This window comes from Haliotis rufescens, unplaced genomic scaffold (genome assembly GCF_023055435.1).
Source record: "Haliotis rufescens isolate VD_foot unplaced genomic scaffold, xgHalRufe1.0.p SCAF_25, whole genome shotgun sequence".
Lineage (NCBI taxonomy): Eukaryota > Metazoa > Mollusca > Gastropoda > Lepetellida > Haliotidae > Haliotis > Haliotis rufescens.
Window position 1 is genome coordinate 1,219,035 of NW_025963946.1, and position 24,125 is coordinate 1,243,159.

The following is a 24,125-nucleotide window of genomic DNA, read 5'->3' on the forward strand; positions in this document are numbered from 1 at the left end:
AGTAAACGATACAAACTCAAAATAAATGCCTCTCCACACTGAATTGGGATGTGGCAGAACTTTACCTACATCGCGGTCACTCGTTCCTACTGTCAACTACTGTCAATGTTGCGGTTGCAAGTCTCCTGCACCTGTGGATTTATTGGGAATAACCCTGCTGGCACAACGTGATTGCCAATGGAATTGAAATATGACTGAACACACTTGTTTTAGGCTGACAAGAGAAATTCTTCTCTCCATATTACCCCTCTCTTGTCAGCAGTGTCTTGTGGTGGACAAATCCCCTCTGCCAAATCCTAACGTTGGTAATACGAGATGGCAATGAATATCGATCACAAACAGGTTTGTAAACAACATGTCATGAATAAAGTTTAAAAAACAAACCAAACCCAATAGTGTATTATAATGTATTATTTTACTTTCATTATCGTTTGTTTCAGTGAGGAAATTACCTTTCTCTACCAAACATGCCCCTTAGAGTTTCATAAAAGTTATCATTTGTATGCAAAACTCATGCCTTCGTTAAATTCTGTAATCTCATCATCGAAGCAATCAGGTTTTTGGCCTCGAACGTCTAAATCGTCGCCAAAACATCCGATATCAAACGTACCGTTTTTCATTTATTAGACACTCGGGCGTCTGTTTATTTCGCGACAGCCGTTGGCCCTGCGTGTGTTAGAGGCCTGATGCATTTTTTAGAGACCCAGTGTCTAAAAGAAGAAATATTGATACCGTATACAGTTCTAATTATGAGTGATCGATCGGCAGCCATTTTATGGATCGATATGTAGGCTATCGATGTATTCATACGCACGGTGTTTGTGTGAAAAGGCTTAATTTATTTATGAGAGGTTTCTGTTGCTTAGAGGAAACCTCTTTTTAATCAACCGGAATCAAGAATTCTTCAACGTCATGGTACAATTAGTTTTAATGTCAACAGTTGGATTGACTTTATAATGAGGATCATGTCAATTATTTCTCTCACGGTTTGGGCTGCTTATCATTCGTCTTTATAAAGTGAATTCAATACTTGTCAGAGTGCTAACACTGCAACTGATACAGTGCACATATAACCAACTGATCATAATGATCAAATATTAACCTTGCACCATTGAGACTATGTCTGCGACAACGGCATCTTTGATATGTATCGCAATTCGAATCATGACATGATAACTAATTGTGATCAAATATACTATGTCATGTCATTTAAAGCAACAAGGTTTAGAAAGCTGAAGTGTTTATAAATGATACTGTCGATAAGTTTAGAACATCCTTTGGTGTAACACATTCTGAGCAGTTCTAATCATGCCTTTAATAACCTTCGGACAATGTTTCAGTTTTCTTATTTTCTTCTTGTTTTAAAATTAAAGAAGGTACAGTATGAATTAAGCAGCGAATGGAAAACAGTGCAAAGGTCAAATGAAGGCCATAAAATTTGGCATTAAAGTGGAGCGAGAACAAGTGGGTAATGACATCGTTTTTTAGTCAGGTGAGCTAAAAATGTTGTCCCAAGACAATGTTGCTCACGTAGTATACTTATACACGTGCATGTAAGAGAAGTTCATACATGTACAAGGACGTACATGACTTTCGTGAGTGTAGCAGCAATTAGTATGGCTGCTCCTTGAGATTAAACACTTTATTACATCTTAAGGGTTATGTAATCCAGAGGATAGTCTGGTATCTGTATTTGGCGTCAGGTCAGTACACAGAACAGAACTCACAAAGGCGATGACTAAACATAAATACTAAATACCGCATTAATGAAATAACAAAAGTTGGTAAGGGTTCACCCATTTATTGTTAATGTAACAAAGAAGAACGTAAATAAGCACACTGAATGTTGAGTCTCAAACTTAAATAATATTCGTCAATCGACCACAAAATGGCCACGGGATCGAATGGTCAGGCTTGCTGACTTGGTTGATGCATGTCATCGATCCCAAATGCTCATCGATCGATGCTCAAGATGTCAATCACTGGATTGTCTGGTCCAGACTCAATTAATTACAGGCCGCCGTCTTGTAGCTGGAATATAGCTGAGCAAAACAAACAAAGAAACAGAATGGCCAAGTTATGACTTTCGTTACTTACAACCTTTTTAAGCATTTCCCTCTGTGAACAATTTCTGACTTGTGTTTCAAGTGTGTACTTTAATTTTACAACATGCACAGCAACATCAGTTGTACAGTAGCTACGGCAAATCGACTTCAACAACAAAAACACTCCTTAGAATATGTTCACGACAAATATGGACAGTCGTTACAACAAAAACACTTCATAGAATATGTTCACGACAAATATGGACAGTCGTTACAACAAAAGAAGAAATTGTATTAAGGAATGGAGATTTGAGAAATGGTACTTCAAAGGCACTGCCACGTTATAAATAATTCTAAATCGTCATTACAACCTAACTCATGAGACGACAATGTTATCTAAAAGCACAACATATGTTTTATGATATATAAACTTCACAAACAAAAAAAGCGGTATGCTACCATTGCAAAATGCAGAAATCTTTTTTTCTGTTATGATTTTATCAATCTTAATCTGTGGTTATGAAATGTTCGGATATTGTGATAATGATCAGCGGGGAGTCCAATATGGCTTTAATTGTCTTCTGACCACATAATCTTGTGTTGCACATAGTCCCCTTTGTGATTTGAAATATTCCACCAATCCGTGAATGAATTCAACTGTCTAGAACAATAGGTCAAACTGTATACGGAAAAGGGTATACATGTATGGTGATGTAAAGGTAATTTGTGTCTGTCATAAAGGCTATAATTACGTGCAAACGTGCTGCAGGTGTGATACCCAACGAAAGCATCCAAATAACCACCCCAGGACTCATCATGTGCTACCTAGGGATGCTTATTTGACTGAAAACCAAGTACTTCAAGCCATACACAATGTTTCTCTCAAAGGAGGAGTCAAACAATTCTTTTGAAACATATTATTTCTCGAAACATCCAGCAATATCCGCGAACTAATTTATTGTGTAAGTCAAGAGGACAAATTATGCATTTCCTGTATTTTCGGGCTCTTTATGGACATGTAATGACCAGTGTATGTAGGACTGAGACTATGGGTAGCAGAAATGTATCCAACAAGCACAATTCAATTTCATGTAAAGGGACAGATTGGATAAACCTGTTCCAACGCTTGGTAATCTCTTACAAATTGGATATTACTGTTTAATTGCCAATGACCTTGACATCACATACTCTTAATTGTTTAGATTCACCAGGTACCCTCAGTTCAACGTACTGGTAGGATCCGGACAATGATGCACAGGAGAACTCCTGAACACTGCTAGGTGCAAGGAGCCCCCATGTTTTGGTGCAAGTGTCCGGGCAGGCAGTCGACGGCGGACAGCCATTTCCCAGCGCCACTTCCAGGGTTGCAATTGGATCCGTGGCTAGAGTGGAAACAAATGATTCAGTATCAACGTCATAAAGAATCTTTAACAATGTATCAAGTCTGGGTTTGTCAGTGGTGTGGGATGGCTACAAATAAATATTGCATCTTCAAATGTCATGTTTTTAACGATTTCAAAAGAATCAACTTGATAAATTAAATTACATTATTTCTGTTACTTCTGTTCTGTGGGCGTTCTTTGCATGACATTAACTGTTGCGTCTATGCTGCTGCTCGAACATTGGAGCAACTTCACATAGCTTCTGAAGACATTAAACCACAAAAGGGTAATAAACAAAATCATCAAAAGGAAAACCGGTTCCATATTAAACCAAATGAAACAAGGAAAGATATATACTGGATAGGACTTTGCTTAAAATTACGTTCCTCAGGGCAATCAATGTCAAAACTTCAAAAAATACAAAAGAGAAAATTCGAAATCAAATTCTTGATTCTCTGAAGGCAAAGGTAAGGGTTTCGACAGAAAGAAAAGTAATTTCATAAAACAATACAAATTGTTGATATAATGAAAAACAATTTTACAGGCAATTAAGTGTAACCAATGGCAGTGATGAAAAAAGACCCACCATGGTCTCCAGTAAAAGGTTTTGGAAACAGTTGTGGTCTATACCCGGGCAACTGTAACCTAGAGGAACCATATGTGTATAGGATAACAATGATTGGGTACACGAAAAAATAAGGTCACCATTGTTGTATTTCATCACACCTGATTGCCTGAAAATATAATTGAAAAGTCCAAATCTTATATGGCGACAGGGCCTGATGGTATTCCATCAGTGAAGCATGTCAAGACTCATGATGAAAACAAGGCATTCCGCAGTTTTCTTTAACGAGCCAAGTATGCGGGACATAATCTCAATGTCAGTGTTGAATTTGTTGATGGTTCTGTACTGCTGGAGGTACAGAAATGAGTGTCAAGCAAGCACAGTGCCATATCAAGTCGACCCAGATTCAGTTATTCAAGGAGAGACTATCTGAACGACCACTGCATCGAGTTGATGTGCAGTGTGTTTAGATAATAAATCCTGCAGAGTCATTCGCTTGGATGAAGTCGGCTGGCCTGAATAGTGAGACAGATGGTTTTCTGTTTTCTGCTCATGACCAGTAACTTCCCACTCGATATCGTCAGTGTGTGATTTTGCATCAAAATACAAATATGAAATGTGGAATATACAATGAATTTAATGAGACTGTCCAACAAATTGTCAGTGGATGCCCAGCTGTGGCACAAACACAGTATCTTAAGCGACATGATGGAGTGGCTCGATCCTTTTATTACCGTCTTCGCCTTCCTTGTGGACACACAATCCATGGTACGACCCAGAATACGTAGAAGGTGTCATGGAAAATGATAAATACAACATTTTGGAATAGACCCTTTTCCAGCCTCAGACCTATCCAGGCCAACAAACCTGATCTTGTCGTTTTTGATACATCCAATGATATCTTTTCATTGAATTTTCTGTCCCTCTTAACACTGTTATTGACAAGTTTCAGGAAAAACATTGCAAATATGCTGACGTCGCTTGCAAAATGTCCTGCTTGCATCCAAAGTACCAAGTTGTCCGACTCCCATTGTTCTCGGTGCCTTAAGGTTAGGTACCTCCCAATATGTTGACGGACATAACAATAATAATAATAATATTTGAAACGGAACGTGTGCTGTCTCTTTAGTAACTTAACATGTACGAAATTAAAATTTTAATTTAATTATCAGCTTTATTGGTCAAGTGATTTCTCAGAGAGATATTTACCGACAACAACGACGACACTGTACAGCTAGGTGAGATCAAAATGCCTGCAAATATAACCAGTGATCGATAGACGATATGATGGCAAATGACACTCAACCCAAAGGTTATGTGTGTTTTCGGCCCATGACCATTTTGGTGATTCACCCACAATCATAGGGTTCTGGCGCGCCCAAGGGCCGCAACTCTTCACAGCTGCGCCAGTTCTGGGCCAATTCCGCCTGGAATCTTAATTGGTTATTTGCTGAAGCTCAGGGTACATGTTTCTGATGGAAAGTTTTTGGGGCATTCCACAGGTGAGAATATGGCTGCTGCTGTTTTTGCATGTAATACAAATACCTCGCAGTAACTCACCGCAACACGAATCTGAGGTGGTTACTTGAATGGTGTAGATGTTGTAGGGCTGACCAAGGTCCACCTTCCACCAGGGATTGGTACTGTATGAACTCCAGGCACATCCTCCAGTCAGAGCTTTTGGGGGAGAATATTGGGGGTAGGCAGTGGAACTCACAGAAGCTGTCTTGCCAATGGCGATGTTGTACACTGTTGTGAATTGTAAATTAAAAATGTCATTACAACAATACTGCTACTGTTTACCTTACGAAACTACACCACCAGTACCCCTACTAAAACTGTGACTAGTATTGCGAGGATAAAAAGTATAAGTATAACTCCTTTACTTTGACGTCACCTACTTCAACAACAACAACAACAACAACAACAACAAAACTACTACTAAAAGGTCAATTACAAATTTACTAAAATCTACAATTACTACAACGAAACATTCTTCGTTAATTTTGCTTTCTGACATCCTGAACTGAAAAGTTTGTCAGTACATCGCAATATTTTTAACTTTCATCCTGAGCTTGAACTCAGCATAGAGTGTCCGACCAATGATGTTTGCAGATTAATATGTGCAAACGATTCAAATACGAAATCACGATTGGTTATAATGGCAACGATGTTTGAAAAGATTTCAGTGCTGTCTCTGCCGTATGTACTATACAGTATATTATCCAGTGAAAGCCACATATTTTCCTGGACGACAGTTTCAACTTCAAAAAATTAATTTCTAATTAGAACACCAAAATGCTACCAACAAACTGCTATGTAACCTCTATTTCTTGTGATGTTTAGAGAGTTTTAAATTATGCAATTAGTGGAGATTATCGATAGATTTTGTTTGCCAGGACAACGTCTGTTAAAGAAACGCACCCTCGATGTATCGTGTGTACGATGTGAATCCCTGGTCCGTCGCTGCTCCTTGTTCCACGAGGAAAGATCTCATGTCACACGTGCCGTTAACAGGGTAAAACTTGTACCCCACACAGCCCTGTACACCAGTGCACTTGTGGACACAATCCAGCGCCGTCGCTGTCATCTTTCTGACCAGTAGATTGTTATAGAATATCACCCCTGTCGGACTGCCAACCAGGGAGAACCGAACTTGGTTACAAGATGACGAGGTTTGTGGGACACATAGCAAAAACAGGCACAGGAATACACCTGCACCTGGAACCATTATCCCAGGCCTGGACGTTCCGTAGATAGTTTTCGTGTTACGTTGTTGTTTGAACATCACTGTATGGTATACCTGGTACAAAGGAGAAATGATTGCAAGTACTTTTCACTTTTGTTTTGTAAATGAAAGTTTTATCATATGACATCATATTGGTACATTCCTCATACAGTATGTGATGGAGAACAATACAGGAAATCAGTGCCAGCAAACGCAAAACAATCATATCACTTGTCCCTGAGACCCGTGAAGATTCCGGGGTAGAATAGGTCTTCATGATCAGGAACCCATACATGCCGTAAAAGGCGACTAACGGGATCGGGTGGTCAGGCTCGCTGACTTGGTTGATATATGTCATCGATCCCAATTGCGTGGAACGATGTTCATGATATTAATCACTGGATCGTCTGGTCCAGACTCGATTATTTACAGACCGCCGTCATATAGCTGGAATATTGCTGAGTGCGGCGTTAAACAACAAGCCAACCAACCAATTTGTTCCTGAACTATCACCATGACATATGAGGAGATTATCAACCATACCTAGAAAAGTGTTTTAACCCTGTTGGTGCCAAGGGACTATATATGGTCCCTCACCTTTAACACCCTCTTAGTGCCACCGGACCATATATTGTCCCGTAAAAATGTCCCTTTTCAACTGTAAATTAAGGTGTCAAAGACTGAGCGCGCACAATCAAAATTATAACCATCATCACCCTTATCAGCTTTAATATCGTGTAACTCATATTTTATACAATGCTACGGATCGCGAAATATGTTGAGATTAGTAAAGTGGTTACCGCGCTTCTCGACCTTTTTCTGTAATGCGAATGACGGCAATTCTTTTTATCATGCACCCATGTCACATACACGTAACTATTATAATATCAGACAGCCAATTTGAAATCTATCAGCCTGGCCAGAAAGATTTACCTTCCCCACTGTATAGTTATTGTTACCGACGTTTAGTCCGCAACGGAAATATTTTGTTCAAGTATTGCATATTATTATCGACTGTGTGTCATGATGGTTCAGCACGGCGCTAGAGACGAAACGACAGTGCAGATTGACTTTCTGTTTATGATGCTGATTTACAAAAAAATATTCAAATATAAGATGTGGAAAGATAGCTATGATCGTTAATATTATGTTCGCATTGAGTGTATTTATAGGCAGGAAGTTCATGATCGAAACGTAAACATTGAATGGACAAACTCGAAGTGATCGACAGGGCACGTTCGCATCATACCAGTGCAGCGATTTCTTGTCTACTCGCTTTCCAACATGCTTGCCCTTTTCGACAAATAATTATAAGTGCTGCTTCTTTCAAATGAAAGGACTAACAGTTATGTGTTATTGCTCAAACTACCTGACCATGTGAATGAATTGCCCTAACCGTTTCACATGTTGTCGGGGGGCACGGGTGCAGAGTTGTGCAGAGTTGCGTCCCTTGGGCACGCCAGAAACCTATGATTGTAGGTTCGAATCCCGGTTCGCCCAAATTATGTTTCTAGGTTTGTCAGCACCATACCCGTGCTCGTGGGTTTCACCGAACTGGTGAACGTCTGAGACCTGCATCACTTCGGGCTTTCCTCCCACATTAAGCTGACACGCCGTGATATAACTGGAATACTGTTAAAAGCGGCGTTAAATCCAACTCACTCACTCACTCACATTTTGTCGCAGTAAGATATTGTAAGTGTGGCCACGACATCTAACGTTAGTTGACGCCAAATTGTGTCAAGGTCCTTTCATTGAAACGGTGATAATGGCGCTATGATTGGTTTGCTGAAATTAAATTTAGAGATGATTGATGTTGACTGTACTCTCGATTAACGTATGATAATCTATTGCAAGTCTTCAACTCTTTTTCGATATGTTTTCTGAAAAGTCAGAAATGAGTAAACGCTTTATTGTTTTTCGTCCAATTACGTTACAATCTTCAAGTTTATTTGTGTAGGCAAATGGACGGTCGGTGATTTCCCACCGCTGGGATTTTGTCGTCTGGACAGGTGCGCGTGATTTGACCTCGCTTGTTGTGACGTGGATGACGTCATGTCAAACAGCTGATCGAATGTTGTGGTCGTATAATGGATACACATGGTTTCAGTTTCCAAATAATAATATTCTCTTTGACTGAACTGGAAAGTATACTATCACGAATAGGAAGATTTCCACTGCAACCGACGAGTGGATGAGACCGTTTGTCACTTGACTAACACTGTTAGAATATTTGGCTCCGTTTTTATCCCCCGCCGCGCGAAAGCGCGAAGCGGGGGATATAGTATTCACGACCGTCCGTCCGTCCGTCCGTACGTCCCACCTGTTTGTTGCCGCGATATCTCAAGAACTAAACACTGGATTGTCTTCATATTTGGAACTATGGTGTATATACAGACTCCGCAGACACCAGTCGGTTTTGGTGACCTTGATCCCATTTTCAAGGTCACAGCAGACATCTGCTTTTAGAGTTGGAAAACGGTGTTGCCGCGATATCTCAAGAACTAAACACTGGATTGTCTTCATATTTGGAACTATGGTGTATATACAGACTCCGCAGACACCAGTCGGTTTTGGTGACCTTGATCCCATTTTCAAGGTCACAGCAGACATCTGCTTTTAGAGTTGGAAAACGGTGTTGCCGCGATATCTCAAGAACTAAACACTGGATTGTCTTCATATTTGGAACTATGGTGTATATACAGACTCCGCAGACACCAGTCGGTTTTGGTGACCTTGATCCCATTTTCAAGGTCACAGCAGACATCTGCTTTTAGAGTTGGAAAACGGTGTTGCCGCGATATCTCAAGAACTAAACACTGGATTGTCTTCATATTTGGAACTATGGTGTATATACAGACTCCGCAGACACCAGTCGGTTTTGGTGACCTTGATCCCATTTTCAAGGTCACAGCAGACATCTGCTTTTAGAGTTGGAAAACGGTGTTGCCGCGATATCTCAAGAACTAAACACTGGATCGTCTTCATATTTGGAACTATGGTGTATATACAGACTCCGCAGACACCAGTCGGTTTTGGTGACCTTGATCCCATTTTCAAGGTCACAGCAGACAAATCTGCTTTTAGAGTTGGAAAACGGTGTTGCCGCGATATCTCAAGAACTAAACACTGGATTGTCTTCATATTTGGAACTATGGTGTATATACAGACTCCGCAGACACCAGTCGGTTTTGGTGACCTTGATCCCATTTTAAAGGTCACAGCAGGCAAATCTGCTTTTGGAGTTGGAAAACGGTGTTGCCGCGATATCTCAAGAACTAAACACTGGATTGTCTTCATATTTGGAACTATGGTGTATATACAGACTCCGCAGACACCAGTCGGTTTTGGTGACCTTGATCCCATTTTAAAGGTCACAGCAGGCAAATCTGCTTTTGGAGTTGGAAAACGGTGTTGCCGCGATATCTCAAGAACTAAACACTGGATTGTCTTCATATTTGGAACTATGGTGTATATACAGACACCGCAGACACCAGTCGGTTTTGGTGACCTTGACCCCATTGTCAAGGTCACAGCAGGCAAATCTGCTTTTGGAGTTAGAAAACGGTGTTGCCGCGATATCTCAAGAACTAATCGCTGGATTGTCTTCATATTTGGAACTATAGTGTATATACAGACACCGCATACACCTGTCAGATTTGGTGACCTTGACCCCATTTTCAAGGTCACAGCAGGCAAATCTGTTTTTGGAGTCGGAAAACGGTGTTGCCGCGATATCTCAAGAACTAAACACTGGATTGTCTTCATATTTGGAACTATGGTGTATATACAGACTCCGCAGACACCAGTCGGTTTTGGTGACCTTGATCCCATTTTCAAGGTCACAGCAGGCAAATCTGCTTTTGGAGTTGGAAAACGGTGTTGCCGCGATATCTCAAGAACTAATCGCTGGATTGTCTTCATATTTGGAACTATAGTGTATATACAGACACCGCATACACCTGTCAGATTTGGTGACCTTGACCCCATTTTCAAGGTCACAGCAGGCAAATCTGTTTTTGGAGTCGGAAAACGGTGTTGCCGCGATATCTCAAGAACTAAACACTGGATTGTCTTCATATTTGGAACTATGGTGTATATACAGACTCCGCAGACACCAGTCGGTTTTGGTGACCTTGATCCCATTTTAAAGGTCACAGCAGGCAAATCTGCTTTTGGAGTTGGAAAACGGTGTTGCCGCGATATCTCAAGAACTAAACACTGGATTGTCTTCATATTTGGAACTATGGTGTATATACAGACACCGCAGACACCAGTCGGTTTTGGTGACCTTGACCCCATTGTCAAGGTCACAGCAGGCAAATCTGCTTTTGGAGTTGGAAAACGGTGTTGCCGCGATATCTCAAGAACTAATCGCTGGATTGTCTTCATATTTGGAACTATAGTGTGTATACAGACACCGCATACACCTGTCAGATTTGGTGACCTTGACCCCATTTTCAAGGTCACAGCAGGCAAATCTGTTTTTGGAGTTGGAAAACGGTGTTGCCACAATATCTCAAGAACTAATCGCTGGATTGTCTTCATATTTGGTAGTATGGTGTACAGGCGGGGGATATTTCGTCACTCTGTGACAAATACTTGTCTAAATTTAGTATGTTGACATATGTGCTTTTCATATCTGTTTTTGAAGGCTTGATATTCCAGGAAATAATGTGCATATAGTTGAGTAGGATAATGGAAAGTTTTAAGGTAGAAGGCTATCAAAATGGATCCAATATAAAACCTGTTTTATATTTCAGCTTCATATATCCCGCATGGTTCAATTTATAACATAAACAGTAATTTGGTTTGTTTTTTTGTTGTTTAACGCCGCACTCAGCAATATTCCAGCTATATGACGGCGGTCTGTAAATAATCGAGTCTGGAACAGACAATCCAGTGATTCATATCATGAGCATCGATCCGCGCAATTGGGATCGATGACATGTATCAATCAAGTCAGCGAGCCTGACCACCCGATCCCGTTAGTCGCCTTTTACGACAAGCATAGTCGCCTTTTACGGCAAGTATGGGTTGCTGAAGACCTGTTCTACCCCGGAATCTTAACGGGTCACATAAACAGTAAAAGTAATCAGATCTTCACAGTAGACACAATATATAGATAATCGATTTCTCAATGACTAAATGTTTTCAGTATAAATGTTGTTCAGTTTTGATGTTTTAAATAGTTTTCATTAGGTTTTTTCACCGTGCATTATCTAAATTATTAAATACTTCGATCAATGATTTACGTGTTTAGTAGTAATTGTTTTGGTTTGAACACTTAGTAATATAAGAAATAGAATTTGTAAAATAAAATCTTGTCTAAGATGAGTGCATTCTTGTGGTTCTTGTGCTTCTTCTTTCACAATTTTGTATTGTATATGTTCCCTCCAATCTATAGTTTAGCTGGGCCAAAAGATAAAAAAAGAATAATATTTAAGATTTTGCTGGTTATATTTTCGAAGTCCAATACCAAGAATATGTTTTTCCATTTATGACAAATAATTGCATTACTTTCAATGCCCTTCGATCATTATCTGTTTCATTTGTTTCCTTTTGTAGATTGGGATGAAATGGGAAACTGTACTGGAAATACGTATGTCCTTGCATGTACATGTACATATCTATGTGTAATTTCATGGACCGGCTATACAAGTATATTTTGAGCAAAGCTGCCAAGTGAGAAATACAAACTGAGACGAGGATGTATGTTTTCTCGTGGTCGTACTGAAATAAATTTCTTTCTTGTTTTGACTTTGGAGCACATGAACTGTATATATATACATTGAACACTACTTTAATCGACGTAGTTAATATTTTCGTAATTGTCTCTTCCACTTAATCTAGGTATTACTCATAATTGTACTGTAAAAACAATAATATTGCCTCCTTTCGCCTGTGCAAGTTATCGTTTCCTTCTATTCAATATAGCCTACTCCACGCTTCTTGAGCTCTCAAATTGAAGTATTAAAATTGTTCAATTACATCTCGTTTTTGTATTAGTTAGATTTAAACCATCAACAAAACATCATAACACCCAAAGTATAAATATGCGGTCTGTGTGAATGCACAACGAAGCAATGTTTGTATGACGTAATTATGGCGGCAGAGTCATGAATGATCGAAAATAGGTTTGTTGAATAAATGTGCTGCTCGTGAAAGCGTTCCGGCGATTTTCACTGAATCAACGCGTACTTACTCTTGGGTGGTTGTAAGTTAGTATAATCTTGGTAATTACTGAGAAATAATAGTGATTGTGCGGTGTCAATTTCAGTATTGTTAGGGCTGTTTAGCGATCTTTCACCTTTTGTCTTTTGATGTAAATTACCCCGAAGTTGTTTTTATTACTAATGAAAGAGCACGGACACTGACACCTATATGGACGTAACCGGGATTTTTTCAAGATATACATTCCAAACTGTCATTCGTATTGTAACATAATCTTTGACACAGTCTGCATATGAACTAATCACGAACCTTCCGTCAATTTTGTTTTGACGCCAAAAACACGGACAATTTCATCGGGACCTTTTATCGGTAAACTCGCGGAAAATTCTCAATGAGTGTGTACTTCGACATTAATGTCACATGTCAATCACCGTTAGGATATGTTTTTTCCAAAGATATGAATGTTCGGACATTTAGATTTTTAAACAAGGGCGCTTACTTGACTTTAATTACCACATTCGGGTGATTCCATGTTACGATAAAAGTGGCAAAGTAGGAAACTTACAATACCAGACTTTTGTCGATGGCTTGGCAGTGCATAGATCTTTCAGATTTGTTGACTTTAGACACTGTTGGAAAGACAATCAACTCGAGTTGCATGCTATACAATTTGGTAACACTGTGTGAAGTAATGAGAACGTTGTAACACTTTTGATACAATGTATACGTTTTTGAAACCGCGACAGATCTGAATAGTGAACGTGGTGCGAGAATTGCGATCACGCGACACTAGATCTACCGCCGGCTATAAAATTACGCAGATATGTAGAATATTAATTTTCCTATCCGATATTGAAAATTTGACTGCAAATATTAAACCGGTTTTGAAAACAGACACTGCTAAGAGTTGTCCAAAAATATATTCTTTGTTGAAAAACAGCAAATTTCGAGCTTTTTATCGTTCACCCATAAAAGTGCTGTGCGGCGATTTGTTTTATTTAGCAGCTTTACGGAAACTGTGAGCGAACAAACTTCTGCCTAATTTCTGAAGGACATAAATATATATATTGAATGGATTTATATGCTCATGTATATCGCCAACCATTCAATACACAAAATAGCCTGCCGTAAATGACGAAAACTAATATCTCTCTATGACGTCAAAAGGCGACAGAGAGGTTAGACATGTACACAGAAAAGGGGACGTAACTCCGCTATGCAAAGCACTAGTTTATTGTAACTCAGGTGACTTGGTGAGAATTAGCCGTGGATAAGGACATTATATTTTCGTGGTGTTGTGTTCACGAGGAACCAAACTGTTCCAACATAAATGTCGATATTGGAGCTGTACACGTTTAGGTATAAAAAAACTTATAAGAAATGATGAAATCGTATTTCATAAAAAAGGAAGTGATGTCGAAATGGATGACCCTATCAAACTTATAAATCAGTCCTTTGAGGCCTACATGCTCCTTATTGTGTAGGGGCGGTCGGGTAGCCTAGTGGTTAAAGCGTTCACTCCTCACGCCGAAGACCCGGGTTCGATTCCCGACATGGGTACAATGTGTGAAGCCCATTTCTGGTGTCCCCCGCCGTGATATAGCTGGAATATTGCTAAAAGCGGCGTAAAACCATACTCACTCACTCACTCCTTATTGTGTAAGTGTAATTTGACTCATATTGCACCATTATTAATGACGCACTAGCCTTTTCATCAAATGTAATGAATTACAAAAAAAATGACACAACTTTATTTGACGTCATGGCTGGTTTTACGTCTTTGACAACGTCGGAGAAAGACGACACTGGTATGTAGATTAATATATATATCTCCCCAAATTTTCGTTCAGAGTATGGCAAATCTCAATATACAAAACGGAATTTGACGCTTTTCTCGACACAACATAAAATGACTGTTTTACCATGTAAATACTGTTTTGAATAGATAAACAATTAGATAGTTTACCGTGTATCTTAAAAAAACACCTGTTTGACATCAGTTTTACGTAATGAAATGCCAACAAAATAAAATTTCAAAACAAACAAAATTATTTTCGATATTGGACATGTCTTTGTTATTATTATTATGTGATTATTTCTCTCTATCTCTTCTCAGAATAAAAAAAAATATATTATACAATAAAATATGCGAATAAAACTCCGTTGGTATTCATTTATCAGGATAATCGTATAAGGTCCGACCAAAGGGGTACATGGTTTTTTCTATTCTACGCTTTTCACAATTCTTGTAGAAACAAAGTAAACAGTTTAATATCCTGTGATCACAATATTTAAAAACGGGTGAACCCATTGATTATGTATTCTACCATGACATTGATGAATGCTTGATTCTGATTGGTTAAAAAGAGGTTTCCTTTTTGCTACGGAAACCCCTTTCAAATATATTAATAAAACGTGCGTCTGAATACATAGATAGCCTACATATCGATTCATAGAAAATGGCTGCCGATCGATCACCCCATATGAAATGTAAAACGTATCTATATTTCCTCTGATACACGCTGGGTCTCCAATACCAGTCAGGTCTCTAATACACGCCGAGTCAAGGGCTCTCGCGAAATTAACAGACGGCATGGCGTCAAATAGAGGAAATACGATAGTTTGATGTCGGATGTTTTGGGCGTTGTTATATTTTTGATTGAAACCGAAGGAAATAGTCAGAATTCCGTAAAATACCGTTATCGTTGTGCGTTATTTTTGTGTCAGGCATGGCGTCACACAGTACAAAAACGTAACATTAAAAAAAAAGATACATTGCAATAATTTGATAGTTTCAACAGAAATCTGCAATGTATCTATTTTTAATTCACTAATTCTTCCTACCATTCTCCTCCAAGGCTCGCTAAATACAATGTTTATTCCTAATGCAGGATATTTACCATTCCCAAACACACTCGCGTGATAACCTCTAGACTGTATATATTTTCTGTTTATTTTATTTTTAAAATTTCTTTATTCCATTTTCCATCATATTTTACACTTCAATATCATACATAGAGTGTGCATGGATTTATTGTGACATTATTGGCATGTTTGTAGCATTGACAGATCATATTTCACAGTTATACAGAGTCTCTAAATAACACATGTAGAGAAGACCAGAAGGCATGGAAACTTGCATAATTACAATTTGAATATGCAATACATTTTGTAATTTCATAATATCGAAGTATTTCTTTTTGAATGAGTAAAAAAATTGGTTTGACTTTTTTCTATTAAATGTGAGGTGAGGTGAAATTGGGTTTAACGTCGCGTCCAAGATTATTGCACTTATAAAGCGACGTGCATGTACGTGTGTGTGTTTGTGTGGCTGCTTGTACTAGTCCGGATTGATGCCGATTTATAGTGCTAGCCAACTGAGATACATGAATACCCCACTCAGACACAGTATACTGACTCCGAGCCGACCAGTCCTTGTTTTAGCCCCTGAATGACGAGCGCCAGACAGGGTAACAACAAGTAACATCTTTTAACGTCTTTTGGTATGACGCGGCCGGGGATCGAACCCCGGACCTTCCGCTCTCCGGGCGGACGCTCTACCACAAGACCACGGCTATTAAATGTGTACAGCAGAGATTTTGTGCCCAACATTACTGCATTGAGTGTATTGTTATTCTTCTCTTTAAATCCAAACAGTATGTGTGGATGACTAAAATTAACTCTCCCTTTTGTACAGTTTCCAAGCCAATATTAAAGTTTCGTCCATATATCAGCAGCATAGTGACAATTACATAATACATGAGTAATTGTTTCAGATGGTTCATTACAAACTGGCGATTCAACATGTCCAATTTAAAAAAAATAACAGTTAGTACTTAAAATATTATGTTTAACTTTAAACTGAAACCATCTTAATTCAGAACTTTTTGTACATCTTTTTGCCATTTGGTTAAAGTTTGTCCACTCTGTATCAGTATACTGTTTTTCAAGAAAATCTTCCCATTTACTGTAGCACTTATGTTTTATAAATTTAAGGTTTAAAAGGGCTTCATAAAATACCTTGCTTCCCTTTTATTGTTTATTTTTGATACATTATATGGCAGTACAGGTCTTTGGCAAACTTTAGCACAATATTGTTATTCTGTAAATACCTGACTATTTATAGTTTTAGTCCTTCATAGGTCAAAAAGTCTGTCTTCAAACTGTATTTTTGTACAAATTCATCAAAATCATATAATTTCCCTGTGTCATGAATGAAGTCATTTAAATATGCTATACCCTTTTGATGCCATTGTGGGCTTACCATCAATTTTGATTTCATTATTATACCAGACGGATTTGCTCATCATACCCTCACAAGATTTAACAGTATCACAGCGATTCAAGTATACTGACCACCATAACAAAACTTCCTTCATATATTTTCTGTTTATGTTTTAATTTGAACCATGCACGATTCTAATATGTAAAGCTCATAAACAAAGCTTAAAAAAAAGTTGTTAAAAATGGATCCATTTTGACAGCTTTCTCACTGTAAAACATTCCTTTCTCTTAAACATGATTTTCTTGGAATATCAAGCCTTCCAACTGATATGAAAAGCACATATACTTACATACCAAAATTAGAAAACGACGCCGTGGAAACCTCCATATATATATATATATATATACAGTGTCATACACAATTGGTAATCAATTATCTTGTACAATCACAGCATGTACCATGTACATTAGACTCACGAAAAATACTATTTCAGCAAACGAATCATAGCGCTATTATCACAGTTTCAATGAAAGGAAAAAGAAATCGAACTTTACAGCACTTCGTACCCACAAGCGGTTTACTCAACAAAAAGGGTATTGCTGTCATCATTTTAGACGTTATGTTGATGTTTTCAATACATGTTTCGCGTGTACCGTGTACAGAAACGGGGGCCGATTTACCACATGTGAAACCGACCTTGACACAATTTGTTTACAATATGGCGTCAACTAACGTTAGATGTCGTGACCACACTTTTGAAATCTCCTTTTGCGACAAAATGTGAAACGGTTAGGACAATCCATTCACGCGGGCAGGTAGTTGGAGCAATAACCCATGGCTCTTATTTCATTTGAAAAAAGCAGCAGTTATTTGTCGAAACGGGCGAGCATGTAGGACAACTGGTCGACAAGAAATCGCGGCACTGCTATGACGCGAACGTGCCCTGTCGGTCACTTCGGGCTTGTCCATTCAATGTTTACCTTTTGATCATGGACTTCCTGCCCATAAATATACACTATACGACCGTAATATTAACGATCATAGCTATTTTCCATATCTTAAATTTGAATACTAGTAACTTATGTAAATCAGCATCGTAAACAGAGAGACAATCTGCACTGTCGTTTGGTCTATAACGGCCATGAAACACGTTCGATAATAATAATAATAATTATGCAATGCTTAAACAAACAACTTACCGACCAAACCTTGGTAGTCTCACGCCAATAACTGTTCAGCGGGGAACAGTTAATCTTTCTGGCCAGTCTGATATTTCTTTTTCGAAATAGGCTGTCTGATATTATAATAGCATACGTTTCAACAAGTTCAATATGGCTGAAAAAGGTCGAGAAGCGCGGTAACCACTTTACTAATTCGTCATATTTCCCAATCTGTAGCACTGTATAAAATATGAGTTACACGATGTTAAAGCTGAGATGATTAGGGTCATGATGGTTATAATTATAAGCACTCAGTGACATGTAAATTTACAGTTGAAAAAGGACATTTTACGGGACCATATATGGTCCCTTTGCACTAAAAGGGTGTGAAATGTGAGGACCATATATGGACTTGTGGCACCAAGAGGTTTAAGACAGAGAAGCAGCCCCTTCTCTGACATCTAAAACTTCCAAGAAATCATGACATACTAACGTGTATATCCAGTGTGATACCGTTACCTTCTGTTTGGGAAAACACATGTTTACTACACAATATCAGATTAAAGAGTATATTGCCTCTAGCTTTTGTTTATATTCGTTTATATTCAGACTACCTTAGAAGGAAAAATTAACAAACAATGATGTTTTGTGGGCTATAATGGGCAGAGTGTGGATGATGCAGGCGGGGGCGTTAAGCATGGTCCTACCACGGACTAGAAATTGCATACAGACCCTAACGCGGGTCAAGTTGTCCCTCCACCGTGCTTGGCAGACAGGACCAACAGCAAAGTTATTGTTAGACTTATATAGTAACGTTATATTTAAAAAAAAAATAACTAAGCATTCAACATTTATTACCTGTACGTGTGTGCACAGTAGAGCAGTAATAAAAACATAAAAAATGACGAGCTTAGCCAGCTCCTTTTCCGAGTACAGGAAGCTAAACACACCACCCCCAGTTTCGCACCAAATGTCACCTCCTTGAAAATACGAAGCTGTGGTCACATTCAGCATAAGTCATCATGTTGAAAAGACAGTTTTAATAACTGGATGGATGTACATTTATAAGACATAAAAATCTTACAGAATATCCTCCAATCACAGCCTGCAGATATCTCTCGATCTGCACTGAACCCAACTGGTTCTGGTTTGGTGTAGTAGAACCTGATAAGATAAGGTAGTTGGACAAAACAAGTTCAACGATTAGACACCAGGGTCAGATTGATCGAACCTGTATAAAGCTTGGCCAATATTCAAAGAACTTAAGCACCTAACATGTTTAAACAACATTGTTTTGAGGGGGCACGGGGGCCCAGTCGTCTAAGGAGCCGCGATTCGCTGTGCAGAGTTGCGTCCCTTGGGCACGCCAGAAACCTATGATTGTGGGTTCGAGTCCCGGTTGGCCCCGATTATGTTTCTAGGTTTGTCAGCACCATACCCGTGCTCATGGGTTTCACCGAAGTGGTAAACGACTGAGACCTGCATCTCTTCGGGCTTTCCTCTCACATGAAGATGACGTGATATAGCTGGAATACTGTTAAAAGATACGTTAAACCCAACTCACTCACTCACTCACACAGTTGCTCGGCACAAAGGGAATAAAACAAGGACTCGCAGCTCAAAGTCAATGAGTCGGACTGACAAACCGCGATATAACTGGAATACTGTTAAAAGCGGCGTGAAAACCCAACTCACTCACTCACTCATAATTGGCACGTGCATTTTGCTTTACTGTTTTCCTCCATGACATTTTTTAACATTTTTTGAAAAGAATGCCGTTTAAGACATTGCAAATCGACAATGACGCACCGTTTGTCGAATATCGGGCCACCAACATTTTTCTCATAACATATTTTCAATTTATATACCGGATTTTTTGTGGAATCAGGTTCGATGAACTATATACTACCTATGCGTTTCTTTTTTTGAAGAGTGTAGTTATTTACAGGCCGCCGTCATATAGCTGGAATATTGCCGACAACTACAAACAACAAACAAATCTTTAGCGATATAAGTCATATTGAATTAAAGCTTTAAAACAATTCAATTCAAATCATTCTATAATAGAAATCTCCACATACCTTGGAGCTGGTTGTCACTTCCGAAACATTCGCCTGGCAAATGAGAAACCTATAATTAATGAACATTTCAATGTTTGTTTGTGTGTAGTTGCCAAGGGATACACTAGCTTGCGTTTGTTTATCACTTCTTTTGAAAGTACTTTGTTAAGGAAACCCTGTTCTCAATGAAGTGACAACAATGCTATACTGCTCTACCAGTGTATGTAAACATTTCCAAACACTATTTATGCTTTGTAAACTCCTGACACAAATAACAGACTGATTGTTGAGATTTGTCCAAAGCATATATACAGTATGTAAACAATGCTAATATCCGAACACTGTTCAGATATAAGCGACAAAACCCTGTCCACATTCCTAAGAAATCTCGAGTGTGCGATTCCAACTATGTCATGAGCATGTGTTTATTAATCAATATAAAAGTAATGTTTCTTATCAATGTCATATGGATTTCACATTTTTCATTCTTGTAATGCTACGTTTTAATTCGGTACATGGTAGCACATGGTTATATAGCCACGAACTGCACATAAAGATAGTAACATAAAAACAAAACAAAGGAGGGCGACAATGTGATGACAGGGATGAAGTCTGAAGCGAAACATCGCGCTGAAAGAAAAAATAAGTTCAAACCCTAAGTCTACTCTCCCTTCATTGCCATAACAACAAATTGCTCATATGCTGATAATACACATTTCATCCTTTGTTGTAATTGATATACTGCTTAAAAAGAGTAAGGGGTCATGAAATGTAAATGTAGCAAGGGGGGGGGGGGGGGGAGGAGGGGAGAGATAATATTAGAAGTGACTGGTTTACAAGAATGATGAATCCCCCAGGATTGTTATAGGTATACGGGGACTTGGAAAGAGAGTGGTCATTAGTCGTTTGCTCATATACATGTATTTCTGAAAATACACCCTCTCATTTGTTAAGTCGAAGTGAAACAGAGGCAATTTGGACAAGACGTTTAACTTAAACCTCATGTATGTATCAATGATCTAATAGGGTTCAATAATAGTCAAATAGCCAATTCCCTTTCACTGATTTACCGAACTGAAATAGAAATAAAGGAGACCAGTGAGACCACCTCGTCTGTTTCATACTTGGATCTATGCATAATTTGAGATTCAGTAACAAAAACACTTTCCACAAGTCAACATTCCCGTTGTGACGACCATTATTTCACCGGCTCCAGCCTCTGATGTTTACATTTCACAGCGGCTACAGCCTCTGATGTTTACATTTCACAGCGGCTCCAGCCTCTGATGTTTACATTTCCCAGTGGCTACAGCCTCTGATGTTTACATTCCACAGCGGCTCCAGCCTCTGATGTTTACATTTCACAGCGGCTACAGCCTCTGATGTTTACATTTCACAGCGGCTACAGCCTCTGATGTTTACATTTCACAGCGGCTACAGCCTCTGATGTTGACATTCCACAGCGGCTCCAGCCTCTGGTGTTTACATTTCACAGCGGCTACAGCCTCTGATGTTTACATTTCACAGCGGCTACAGCCTCTGGTGTTGACATTTCACAGCGGCTCCAGCCTCTGGCGTTTACATTTCACAGTGGCTACAGCCTCTGGTGTTTACATTTCACAGCGGCTACAGCCTCTGGTGTTTACATTTCCCAGCGGCTACTGCCTCTGGTGTTTACATTTCACAGCGGCTACAGCCTCTGATGTTTACATTTCCCAGCGGCTACAGCCTCTGGTGTTTACATTTCACAGCGGCTACAACCTCTGATGTTGACATTCCACAGCGGCTCCAGCCTCTGGTGTTTACATTTCACAGCGGCTACAGCCTCTGATGTTTACATTTCCCAGCGGCTACAGCCTCTGGTGTTGACATTTCACAGCGGCTACAGCCTCTGATGTTTACGTTTCACAGCGGCTACAGCCTCTGGTGTTTACATTTCACTGCGGCTACAGCCTCTGGTGTTTACATTTCACAGCGGATACAGCCTCTGGTGTTTACATTTCACAGCGGCTACAGCCTCTGATGTTTACATTTCACAGCGGCTCCAGCCTCTGGTGTTTACATTTCACAGCGGATACAGCCTCTGGTGTTTACATTTCACTGCGGCTACAGCCTCTGATGTTTACATTTCACAGCGGCTACAGCCTCTGGTGTTTACATTTCCCAGCAGCTACATCCTCTGGTGTTTACATTTCACAGCGGCTCCAACCTCTGATGTTGACATTCCACAGCGGTTCCAGCCTCTGGTGTTTACATTTCACATCGGCTACAGCCTCTGATGTTTACATTTCCCAGCGGCTACAGCCTCTGGTGTTGACATTTCACAGCAGCTACATCCTCTGGTGTTGATATTTCACAGCGGCTACAGCCTCTGGTGTTTACATTTCACATCAGCTACAGCCTCTGGTGTTCACATTTCACAGCGGCTCCAGCCTCTGGTGTTTTCATTTCACAGCGGCTACAGCCTCTGATGTTTACATTTCACAGCGGCTACAGCCTCTGGTGTTGATATTTCACAGCGGCTACAGCCTCTGGTGTTTACATTTCACATCGGCTCCAGCCTCTGGTGTTTACATTTCACAGCGGCTACAGCCTCTGATGTTTACATTTCACAGCGGCTCCAGCCTCTGGTGTTTACATTTCACAGCGGCTACAGCCTCTGATGTTTACATTTCACAGCGGCTACAGCCTCTGATGTTTACATTTCCCAGCGGCTCCAGCCTCTGGTGTTTACATTTCACAGCGGCTACAGCCTCTGGTGTTTACATTTCACAGCGGCTACAACCTCTGGTGTTTACATTTCACAGCGGCTACAGCCTCTGATGTTTACATTTCACAGCGGATACAGCCTCTGATGTTTACATTTCACAGCGGCTACAGCCTCTGATGTTTACATTTCACAGCGGATACAGCCTCTGATGTTTACATTTCACAGCCGCTACAGCCTCTGATGTTTACATTTCCCAGCGGCTCCAGCCTCTGATGTTTACATTTCCCAGCGGCTCCAGCCTCTGATGTTTACATTTCACAGCGGCTACAGCCTCTGATGTTTACATTTCCCAGCGGCTCCAGCCTCTGGTGTTTACATTTCACAGCGGCTACAGCCTCTGGTGTTTACATTTCACAGCGGCTCCAGCCTCTGATGTTTACATTTCACAGCGGCTACAGCCTCTGATGTTTACATTTCACAGCGGATACAGCCTCTGATGTTTACATTTCCCAGCGGCTACAGCCTCTGATGTTGACATTCCACAGCGGCTCCAGCCTCTGGTGTTGACATTTCACAGCGGCTACAGCCTCTGGTGTTGACATTTCACAGCGGCTCCAGCCTCTGATGTTTACATTTCACAGCGGCTCCAGCCTCTGGTGTTTACATTTCACAGCGGCTACAGCCTCTGATGTTTACATTTCACAGCGGCTACAGCCTCTGGTGTTTACATTTCACCGGCTCCAGCCTCTGATGTTTACATTTCCCAGCGGCTCCAGCCTCTGGTGTTTACATTTCACAGCGGCTACAGCCTCTGGTGTTTACATTTCACAGCGGCTACAGCCTCTGATGTTTACATTTCACAGCAGCTACAGCCTCTGGTGTTTACATTTCACAGCGGCTACAGCCTCTGATGTTTACATTTCACAGCCGCTACAGCCTCTGATGTTTACATTTCACAGCGGCTACAGCCTCTGATGTTTACATTTCACAGCGGCTACAGCCTCTGATGTTTACATTTCACAGCGGCTACAGCCTCTGGTGTTGATATTTCACAGCGGCTACAGCCTCTGGTGTTT

At 39.9% G+C, this 24,125-nt stretch overlaps 1 protein-coding gene across 1 annotated transcript; it reads right to left on the reverse strand.

The window, feature by feature from the left end:
• Positions 1 to 1,798: 1,798 nt before the first annotated feature.
• LOC124141378 lies at positions 1,799 to 20,387 on the reverse strand. Its single transcript, XM_046509384.2, has 4 exons — positions 20,361 to 20,387; positions 6,417 to 6,795; positions 5,553 to 5,741; positions 1,799 to 3,427 (listed from the first exon to the last, which is right to left on the reverse strand). The coding sequence occupies exons 2-4, from the start codon at positions 6,778 to 6,780 to the stop codon at positions 3,204 to 3,206; spliced, it is 777 nt and encodes a 258-aa protein (XP_046365340.1). The 5' UTR covers positions 6,781 to 6,795; positions 20,361 to 20,387; the 3' UTR covers positions 1,799 to 3,203.
• Positions 20,388 to 24,125: the final 3,738 nt, after the last annotated feature.